Source organism: Priapulus caudatus, unplaced genomic scaffold (assembly GCF_000485595.1).
Source record: "Priapulus caudatus unplaced genomic scaffold, Priapulus_caudatus-5.0.1 Scaffold120, whole genome shotgun sequence".
Classification (NCBI taxonomy): Eukaryota; Metazoa; Priapulida; class Priapulimorpha; order Priapulimorphida; family Priapulidae; genus Priapulus; species Priapulus caudatus.
In genome coordinates this window covers 336500-347782 of record NW_014577181.1, presented here as the reverse complement: position 1 = coordinate 347782, position 11283 = coordinate 336500, and the positions used below count along the sequence as shown (strand labels likewise).

The window sequence follows — 11283 nt, the reverse complement described above, 5'->3', positions numbered from 1 at the left end:
TAGGTAATATACACATTCTCTTACGTGTGGGACAGGTGTTTTTATGTGCTTTTACATGCATATATCAGGGTTCTCTGAGCTTTTAAATTATAGCATGGGGGTGGTACTCAGTGCTAGGGGGGTCCGGGGGCATGGCCCCCCCAGAAAATGTTTGAATTGTAGAAGCTCTGAGATGCAATCTGGGACACTGTGTGTAAATTTGAAGCACTGCATGTGGGGTGAAAATGTTTGTTTTGCATGGGCAAAGCCATCGGAAAATTCAAAATAATTAATGGAATAAAAATACCAAAATGTAGGGGTGAACTTGCTGGTTTGCTGGTTCCAAATCGAGTTCACCTCTCATAAATAAATAAAAAAAAATTTTTTGTCACTATTGACAATGGCAGGAGTGGTCGGTAAGTGTACCAGTCTACTCTACCTCGTGTTAGACTGGGTTACCTGCCCTGTTAATAATGCCGTTAGAAATTAATTCACGATTTAATTCACGATTAAGATTTCTTGATGAGCTAGAAAACACTCGGATTTCAAGTATGAAAATGAACATTATTGTGCCAGCTAGCCTACACCAGTTGGTTGGGATTGATTGTCAGTTCAGATGCAAAATATTTAAAGCAAAAGGTTATACACCATAGATTAATTTTGGTAATAGGGTGACTGTTTGTACTTGTGGGTGGTACTGCCGTACCCGTAGCATCGAGACCAACGTGTATTAATTAATTGTTTTAACTTCTCGCGTATACACCAGCATGGCGGCTATGATATTTAGCGTGGCGGGTGCATTTTAGAATGGCGGGGCTCGACGATAGTGCCCTTGGAGAACCCTGCTATATGTTGGTGCAGGTCGTCATGAAAGTGCTGCATACCAGTGTGAAGTTAATTTCTACCTATATCAGGTAATCTGTGATATGGCTAGCCTGCAGCACTCGATATACCCTCTCATCTATTGCAGAGACTTGAAACCAGAAAACATACTGCTGGACGATTTTGGCCACGTGCGAATCTCTGACTTGGGCCTTGCTATTGAGATACCACCTGGAGAAACCATAAGGGGTCGAGTGGGCACAGTTGGATATATGGGTAAGTGCCTATGATTTGACAGGTTGTAGTTAGTGTAGGTTTTTAAAAGCCATATTTTCGAGTATAATCTTGTTTTTTACCCACTTTTACGACACATACAGTGATACTGTTATTGCTTGAGTAACAGCAGCTGTCTAGAGTGATGATAAAATATTTTAGAGCCTTCGTATTCACCGAAACATGCACGTTTCTAACTAGTTTCGAAAACTCGCCCGTTTTGCTGTAATCTTGGACGTGAGTGGTATAATTATACACAAATTTTGCACAAGGGCGAGATAGTGATCCGCTAGAGTGATGATGTATTGATGTCCTGTTAGTCCACTGGGTATAGTAGCTCGTAACATTATTATAGCTCTGAGTTTAATTAATGCAGGGCAGATGTTTCACGCCAATAAAAGGCGCGTTAAAGGCCAATAAAAACGGCTCTGATTGGATAATTTTGTCTTTGATTTATTTTATTGTTTATTATTTTTGACTAATTTTGTTTTAATTTAGAATTAGAGATAGGGTTAGGGTTCGGGTTAGGGTTAGGGTTAGGATTAGGGTTAGAGTTAGGGTTAACTGATTTCTATATCCACAACTTATTTCTATATTCACTATCTCTCCCCTGAGACCTACTAATTATACACAGCTCTCTTGGATCAGATATTAGCGCCACCTATCGGCCGTAGACATATTCATCTTTTACAGAATTTTGAGATGCTTTTTGTTTGCAATTTGTCACCGACAATATACCCATTCAAACATACCCATCCAATATACCCTATTCAAGTTTACCCATTTTGACATTCTCGCGGCACGATCGAATTTCAGTGTGTTACAATGTGTTCATGTCCAATTTTCTATGCTATAACTGCATAAAATCGTAGTGTTTTACAAGTTGGTGTAATCAGTGATATATCCGCTGTAAGGTTTTTCGGATTGAGACTGTTTCTGAGCAAGAATCTCGCAAATATAGATTTAACAACCCAACTATTTTCACCACATTCTTTGGGCTTCCCGTTTTTACACTCTACACAGGAGCATTTTAACATATTACGATGTTAGTTGGTCAATTAGCCAATATTTGAGGACTGTGAGGAACAGTTGTGTCAGTTATAAACCTGGATAAAAAAAATTGCATTCAAGCAAAACTCTTATTATTACATGGTTTCAACGTGACGCTTGCCTAAATATAGAAATTATTAGGATCTTTTACATATATAATACCATATAATTACATATACGCTATCTAAACTCTTATCTGTACAGTACCACGGCTGCACTGTCAGTGTGCATTTATAGGGCTTCACATATGGAGCCTGCGGTGCTCATCTGTAAGCGTGAAACATCTGCCCTGCATTAATTAAACTCAGAGCTATAATAATGTTACGAGCTACTATACCCAGTGGACTAACAGGACATCAATACGCATAAATTTGCCTGCATCAATACATCACTTAAATTCTAGATAGCATTTGTGTTTGAATGAATTGTGAGGATAAAAATGTTCGTACATAAATCTCTACGCTGGAGGGCTATAGCGGCGTTTACGCCAATTCCTATTTTGTGCACTCTTTATATTTTGTTATGTCAGGGTACTTGAGATATTGGCTGTGACTTAATTAAGCAGCGTAGGATCATGTCAGCCCATTATTCAGTTATATGTTAGCGATGCTTCTGTTTATTTCAAACTGACTGAATAGATTTGTTAATATTGAATTGCACATTTGCCGTTTATGTACTACATGTTGTGATGAATCTAGAAGATGTTCCACAGATAGTATGTCTCGCTGTTGCTGAACGAGTTGGAACGAGTGTTCTTTATGGACTCAGTGTTGTTCCTCACATGGTTAGAGCTGAACCTGGGTTCTGTGTGCATTTTATCATCCTAGCTTGTATTGCATATTGGGGACAATCTAATTGTTGCTACCTTCAATTAGTGCTCTCTTCATTTTCTGCCCTGGAATCTCAAGTTTTAGATTATAAGTCAGTTCAATTTTTGTACGTTTATCGAAAAGTTTTATTGCGATTCAATTTGAATGTCTAAGAAGAGCACAATTATTATAAATTAGTGCATCTTCTCCGTTGTCATCGTTTGTGTTTTGCCCATTACTCTCAGCCTATGGGTAATCATATTCAAGCCAGGGAAGCAGGTACGGAACAGGTAGCTTGATTATGTTACGTACTTCAAGGGGTGTGCAAGGCTGGAATGTGTTTGTACTAATACTATGCTTCCACATTCTCATTTGTAATATTTATTCCGACTATTCGTATCTACCACGTTTTATGTGTTCTGACTAATGTATGTAAATGTAAGAGTCCACGTAGGTTCAGGGGAGAGCAGGGTTAAAGATGCGTAGCATCAAGAGTGAATAAAAAGTCATTAGTTTGTATTCATTTATGGTACCATGACGTGCACAGAGTGCGAGATGAGGGGGGAGTGGAGTGGGGGGAGTTTGAGTGCGCTGGCGAGTAAGTGAGTGAATCAGAGAGGATGAATAGGGCAGGACGAAGGACTATGGGGGCCAGACTACGAGAGGAGGTGGGCAAGAAGAGGGCATAGTGGGGATGGGAAAGTTGGAAGAATGACGGAGGCAATCAGGCATACTTGTATTTTGATAGGAGTTTTCATGGCGGTGTTGTGTAAGGTAGGGTCCCTATCTATGTTAGCGCTACTACTGTATCGTTGCAAGTAAGTACAAGTTGGTGTAAAGGTGCACATGACGGGTGGAAATCCGTGAAAGTTGTATTTGATACGCCATTCACAGGAAGGCCTTTAAGTGTGAGATGTAAGGCTTACTCTGATTTGCTACTTGTCAGTATTCTTTTAGTTAAGGTTTTATGTAGGTGCTGCCATCTATCAGTAAGATTGCGTTGGATTTGCCCCTATTTGTGGCAAAAAAATGAATTAATTGTATACGTGTTGTTAGTTGTTGGTGAAAGATGGAATTTTACATTTTGTAATTAGTTACTTGTATTTATAGTAATGTCTCTAACAGCAAACATGCCATTCTGCCCGCAATGTTGGCAATGTAATAATCAGATAACAGTTACTCGAAAACATGAAAAATGTAATCTTATTGTACCAGAAAAATAGAAAACCGAGAACAACCAATTTCAAGGTTTTGGTTTCACTGATGTAACGTAGTGATTGATGATTCATGAATGGTATATTTCAGCTCCAGAAGTCGTGAAGAATGAGAAATACACAGTAGGACCAGACTGGTGGGGTCTCGGTTGCCTGGTATATGAGATGATCGAAGGAAGGGTAAGACGCTCAAATTCGCCACATTATGATGAAATTCCACCTGCGCATTCTAAATCACTCCCTCTTCACAGAGCTGTATGAGTAAAGAGATAATATATCAAACAGTACATTTTTGCAGTATTAGTATGTTTGGTGCTTATGCATTATGTTAGCTGTAGCAGAATTTAAATGCAAGATCTATTGTCAATGATTGTAATAGCTAGCAAAGTGTTGAGTACTGATTTAGTATTACATAGCTGTGAACATAGTCGTGCAATTATCATTTATGTGTTGGTGGAATATGTTATTTCAGGCTCCATTCAGAGCGAGAAAGGAGAAGGTGAAGAGGGAGGAGGTGGACAGGCGAGTGAGAGAGGACCAGGAAACCTACTCTTCCAAGTTTAGTGAAGAAGCAAGGTCAATTTGTACTGAGGTAAGGAACAGAGCAAGACAAGAATAGTGGAGATGATCATGATGCACATGATCAGTTATGAGTATAATGCACCTCTCCACAGTTCATTGCGATTTTGGTTTTCAAATTTATCATTTTTGCACCATTTTTGTGCAATATCCTAGAACCTCAGGGGCTTTAGCCCCTGTAATAAGGCCTTAATTTGAGCCTTGTTGTTGTTGTTGTTGTTGTTGTTGTTGTAGTAGTTATTCTTCTTTCTCTTCTTCCTCTTCTACTTTCTCTGCTTTTTCTTCTTCTTCTCATAACAATAATAATAATAATTATTATTGTTGTTGTTGTTGTTGTTGTTGTTGTTGTTGTGGATTTTTTGTTGCTGTCTATACTATCTAAAAAGGTTAAATAACTTCATTTATTTAATATTATATATACATATATATTAACTCGTCTTAACCTACATAAAATCATGTTTTAATGTTCCCAGCTGCTTCAGAAGGACCCTCGCAGCCGGCTGGGTTGTCGAGGAAACGGTGCCAAAGTCGTGAAAGCACACACGTTTTTTAGAAATATCAACTTCAAGCGACTGGAAGCCGGCATGTTGGACCCACCATTTGTTCCTGATGTAAGTCAAGGTCAATGAGCTGGTGTATTTCTTTAGCAAAATGCTAAACTGGAGCATATCAAAGCTGTGGCTAGTGATTACATACACCTTTGTTTTGCTATAACAAGCTTAGCATCGGACTGCCATGTGTTTGGCTGAGTATTTACCACTTCATCTCTTGCATATAGGATTTGTATTATTGAAAATTTTGTACTTGCGATCTTTGGCGATGCATTCTTTGTGTAATGTTTTACACATTTCCGGTTTGAACACTCAATTGCTGCTCAACAATGTGGTCTGAGCTTTCAGGCCACTTTCTCGTCTTTCTGTCCATAATGATTGGCTAATCAATATTTTGTGGGATGCAGAGTTGTCTCGATGGTCTATCATTGTCACTACTTTATTATTCTAGCCAAGAGCCGTATACTGCAAGGATGTACTTGACATTGAACAGTTCTCTACAGTGAAAGGTGTGAACCTGGATCCCAGTGATGACACATTTTATAGCAAATTTAACACAGGAAGTGTACCAATCCCCTGGCAGCATGAGGTATGCTATCCATACTGTTGTACTTGAATAATTTGTTAACCATATTTTCTATTGTGTTGTCTACAATCATAGTGAAATTAGTACCAAAACAGTACCATCTGGACACTGCAAGCCATTGCCTTCTTCTGTACTAATAGGTTGCTATCTCAGTATAATTATAAGTATTATTTTGGGCTGAGTCAGCTAAATTGGCTCGTTGAGCTTACTAGTGAATATTGGCACTGTTAAGAATTGTGTCTAATAATAATGTATAGTGAATACACAATATACCATGCAGTACTGTGCACCAGTAGCCAGCTATGAGAAGAAAAGCTAGGTGGTCACGTGAGCGGATATAGACAGCACGGCAGTGCGCACTCGGTGATCTTTGGTTGTGATTAGGCATGAGTTGTTAGCACGTTAGCACCCCCGTCAGACCGGGGTGGCGTCCTTACTGCGCTGCTACGGCGATGGAAAATTGGTCCAGAGCGCGTCAAGGTCGCCATAAGCATGGTATAAGCGTGGTGGAAATGCCAGACATCGTGCTGTGGTCGCCATGGTCGCCAATGATCGCCGAGTCACGGCGTTTGTTTTTAGCATGTTCAAACCAAACGCCAAGGTTCGGCGATCTGACCTGGAACGCGGTGAGAACGCAGTGGGGTCGCGAAGGTTGTGAGACAAGCGTCGTAACATCTCCATAAACGTAGTACACGCGCAGTACACGCGTGACAAAGACGCTGCAAAAATGGTAACATTTACAACAGCGACTTCATGGATCTGTCTCATCCGATCTGCCAATCTGTTTCATGCCGATCTGTCTCGGCCACGACCACGGCCTCGGCCTCTGGTAGCTTGTTTCTTCGGCATCGTGTTTCTACTCAGCAAACGCACAACTATACAGTTGAAATTTCTGAAAATCTGACCAGCTTATCTAGTCGTCGTGAGAACGTGGTAGAAACGCCGTGAGGTCGCCGTGCAGTCGCGATACACGTAGAAGACGCGTGGTAAGAACCCCATGAGCGTGGTGAGAGCGCCGCGGGATCGCCGGTGATCGCCGTTGCCAAGCCCATAGATCTCAATAGAAACGCCATAAGCGCGGAGAGGTCGTGGCGGGCACGCCGTGAGAACGCGGTATGATCGCACAGGTCGCGGTAAGAGCGCGGTTTTTGTCAAGTTTGTAATTTGTTGGGACTTTTTCTCGCGTTTGCCGGCGACCTTGTACATTTTCTGGTCGCCGTACGGTCACGGATGGTAGTCGTCCAGTCTGACGGAGGTGTTAGATGTGTCTTTATTGGAATAAAAAGAAAATGGTTTTAAGGATATTCAGTAGTTTGCTCACGTTAGTAAATATTGGGAAGAATTACTGTGAAATGTACTAGAATGTTATGTTTACTCATAATAACAGCAGTGTTGCACCTGATGCTGTATGGGGGATAAAGGAAAATAGAAGGCAATAATCCTGAGCAGCAACTAAGCTGAGGTTTGATCATGTTTCGTGCATGTGGTCTGTGAAAGCTTTTCTGATGTATAGCTTCACTGAGAAGAGCCATGGTGTGTTCGTGATAGCTGGGCAGTAAAGGTGCAAGGCTAAAGACAAACGGAAGCCTTATGTGTCTTATTCATCTCATTGTAGATGATAGAGACAGAGGTGTTTAGGGAGTTGAATGTATTCGGCCCAGATGGCGGCCCCTCACCAGACTTGATAGAGTATCCGCCAGACCAAGAGCCGCAGCCACAGCGACGAGGCTTCTTTGCACGCTTGTTCAGGAGGCGGGTGAGTTGCCAGGCTTTCTGGAACCTGCTTTAGTTGGGTTCCTTTCTTGCGAGCAAGTGTCCTGTCTCCACGCAAAGTTTTTGTCCAGCACTTGTGGTTCACTGTCAAGCACTGAGTGCACTTTTATGCAAAGTACAGTTGAGAGCATAGCAAATCAAGAGTGATAGGAATTTTTCTGTTTACTCTCATCTGTCTTCTGTAGTAAATGTTTGTTTTAAATGTTTATGTTATTCTAATTCATATATATTCAACATTTCATTTTACCTGGCATATTTAGTATGCGTGGTGTGTACACTGTACTATGTATACTCTCAGGCGTACATAAATTGAGATTCCTTATTCATATACTCTGCACTGATACTAACATATATAGAAGAACTATCAATAGTTCTATACCACATTAGTTTTATTACACAGGAGAATGAATATTGATAAACCAAATTTTATACTTACACTGCACTTCCATTTAATCCGTGATTTGCCTCATCCAACCCTCGTATCTGCATTATCATATCCAACATTCTCGATTATCTGACCACCTCTACACCCTGTTTAAGTCGGATAATCAAGGCTGAACTGTGTATATATGCTGGGGTGATGAACATGCTCTCTGTGGGAGAATAGGTATACAGGATGCTGGAGAACCTACATATAGGACGTATAGTTGTATGAGGTAGCATGGGCTCTGTGTGGCAGTATAGTTGTATAGGATGCAATGGGCTCTTTGTTGGATGTATAGTAGTGTGAGATAACGTAGGATTTGTGTGGGTAGTGTGGTTTTATGGGATAACATAACATAGACTCTGTGTGGCAGGTCAAGTAAGTTATATACAGTAAATATTGTGTAAGAGAGAAAACGTGAATGAGGCAAGTAATTATTATGTGCACTACTTTACAGGGCGTTTGCGCTGACACCGAGTCTAGTGATTAGACTGGATGGATTGCTAGGGCCTTCATTAGAGTACGTTTATCTAGTTGGCTTCTTACCTAGTTGTTTTGCATCAGCAGCATTGTATAGACTGGTGGCCTTCAATAGTCATTAGTTACTCTAATTGTACTGCACCGAATGACCTTGCACTGCTGGTTGCTAACATTATACTAATGCTGGTTATGCAAAACGATTTGGGAATACCCCATCCTTCAATGTTTTAAGCATTTCTGTCGCAGCTTAACATTAGAATTAGTAAGTGGTGAGCTATGAGTGGCTAGGGGTGCAGGTGCATGATGTCAGAGGCTTCTTTTTATATAGAGGCCACCAACAAGAAAACCGTTTGCATCCATCATTGAGGAACTAATTTGCTGCATGCTTGTTAATTATTTATTGTATTCTATTAACATCATTGCCTGCTCGTATCGCACATGTTGTTGTGTATAATTACTTGTATGCTGTAATACCTTGCCTTTATCATTGCATTATGTGTAGGTTTCGTAACATCTCCTGATATTATTTTGTGCTCGGTATGATTTTTTGACGTCATGCTTCGGGTATTAGTTTACTGCAACGTGGGAAGATCGTAACCGTCTATTGTTTTGTTACTTGTCATTCTGAATCTTGTAAATTGGTATTAAATACCATCTCTTATGTGTCCAATGTGGTAGCAATGTTATTAGATGAAAAGGAAGTGTACGGGTGGATACACTCTTTGTGTGCTGTAATCTTACTATGTATAGTAACTATCCCGTTCTCAGCAGAGTTAAATGCAATGCAGAGACAGCAGACGTGTAATAGCCTCACTCTGCCAGAGGCCCATCTCACAGTTTTCACCATAATTCAAAGATAACCGTTACTGTGAATTATGATGAAATGAAAAGACTAATTGGACTAGTTGTTGATCAATACCCACCCAGTGTCATGTATCGGTTAAAAGCACCCAGTTTTACCACTCAGCAAAGAGGTTATCACAGTTGTGAGGAGGATGTTGGCGTAATGCACTTGTGCTGACATTGTAGAGTAATGCTGCCTTGGTTTGCTGCAGGAACGAACCCGACCACAGCACACGGTGGAGCGACGTGCAGTAGTTGAGGCCCAGGCAGTGAATGCTGAATCAACTAACAACTGCAAGCAATAGGGTCAGTTACACGCGTACGCCGCCTCAGAGAAGGAAGATCAAGTGAGCTGGAGATGTCTCCATGAAGGCAGGAGCAGAAGCAATGACGACAGAATAGTGGACACTGAATCGGTGAAAGATTCGACCGCACTAGACTGCGACCCTGCTATGTGGCAGCCGGCTGTGCAAGAATATGGAGCAACGCATCTTCCCTGGGGGACACTTTCACACATGCACACAGCCACACGGACACACACACACGCATGCACGCACTCACGCGTGTGCACACACCTGGCAGGCACGGAAATTGCACAATCCATGTGAAAGTTGCTTAATAATGTGTGCAAATATATGTGTGTGCGTGCACATAAGTGTGTCCAAGATGCCAGCATGGGATGCTGTAAAAGCTGGATAAAAGCTACTGCCACTGGCTAACACTGTATCAAGCAGTTTCTTTCGATGAACTGTATTTTTCGTGAGAACCGCAAACCTCAGTTAGTCGCTGCTTAGCCCCCGGATCTACTGCAATAGGATCAGGTTGGATGGTAGTGTCTCAGTGAATGTGACTACAGACACAGAGTGAGCAATGGACGTACGCGCACCCATGCTGATGCACGATCGCTTGCGTGATCCTACAGACTGCGTTCTAACTGCAGACTATCGCAACTTTCCGTGTGTTGGCTCTGCGAATGCAAGGCTGAGTATGCGACACCAGCGTCCGTAGAGTATAAGTTTATCAATTCTTCTATCGTCACAACCAAAAAATGACCAATTACCCGAGTAGCTAACAGGGGAGCAGATAAACGGATCGTTTTAATGCCGCATTCTACTGTGTGTTATATTTATGTCTTTATGTATACTAGTCTTCGATATTTGCTTTACAGTGGCAACCAGTTTTAGCTGAGAGCCACTTGACTGAGGTGCAAGCGATTGCGACATGGAGGGGAGAGAGAGAGGTTAATGTGCAGATCTGAAACGGGAAGCTATGGAAGCTGTGTGAGGACATACAGTTAATATGTACTAGGAGCCATCTCTCTTGCACTGAGTGCACAATGAAGTTCAGGGTTCAGAGGTTTGCTAGTACCAGTCTGTGGACTTTGCCTGCGTATTGCTTTGAGTAGGGTGAATGAACAAAACAATTTTCTCGTTGTGCTTTTAGTGACGTCGTATCTGGTCAGTATTGATTATCGAGCTTGGGCTACCATTTAATCGCTTAAGCTACTGGATGTAAATTCGTGAATTTTCTGAAAAATTGGTCTCAGAATAGCTCCGTGATGCTTGTTTTGAGAAATTAGTGGAACTGCAATTGTTGATATTTGATCTTATTATGCAGGCGGTGTATAGTCTTGCTTTGCGAGTTGCCCAGCAGCGACTATTAGTAGTGACAATCTACCCTAAATCACCTGCCAACTTTAAGCAAGTGGTAATTCTTGAAGGCTTAGTGTCTACTGACCTGATAAAATTGTCCCTGCTCTGCAGACGCATTTTTCAGCTGTTAGCTCTTCCCGTGATTGTGAGTCCAGGCACGACTGAACACTGTTATTGAAGTGGAATATGCATTGTCTTAGTTAATGGCTATGCACAAAGGTTGCCCCTCTGTAACGCAGGAGAAGGTA

At 41.4% G+C, this 11283-nt stretch overlaps 1 protein-coding gene across 2 annotated transcripts in view; it reads left to right on the top strand.

Annotated features, from left to right (window-relative positions):
- LOC106805605 (G protein-coupled receptor kinase 5-like) overlaps positions 1–10488 on the top strand; it is a 53405-nt gene extending 42917 nt beyond the window's left edge. Inside the window, exons 8-16 of one of the 2 annotated variants that reach the window (XM_014807274.1) lie at positions 1–3; positions 950–1077; positions 4239–4327; positions 4620–4739; positions 5200–5337; positions 5729–5866; positions 7479–7619; positions 8518–8580; positions 9596–10488. The exon at positions 1–3 is cut by the window's left edge and continues 188 nt beyond it. In XM_014807274.1, the coding sequence (XP_014662760.1) occupies positions 1–3; positions 950–1077; positions 4239–4327; positions 4620–4739; positions 5200–5337; positions 5729–5866; positions 7479–7619; positions 8518–8550 (790 nt within the window). In that variant the 3' untranslated portion in view covers positions 8551–8580; positions 9596–10488. The remainder of the gene's footprint in view (positions 4–949; positions 1078–4238; positions 4328–4619; positions 4740–5199; positions 5338–5728; positions 5867–7478; positions 7620–8517; positions 8581–9595) is intronic. The other variant, XM_014807273.1, reaches the window with a different exon arrangement.
- The last annotated feature ends 795 nt before the right edge of the window (positions 10489–11283 follow it).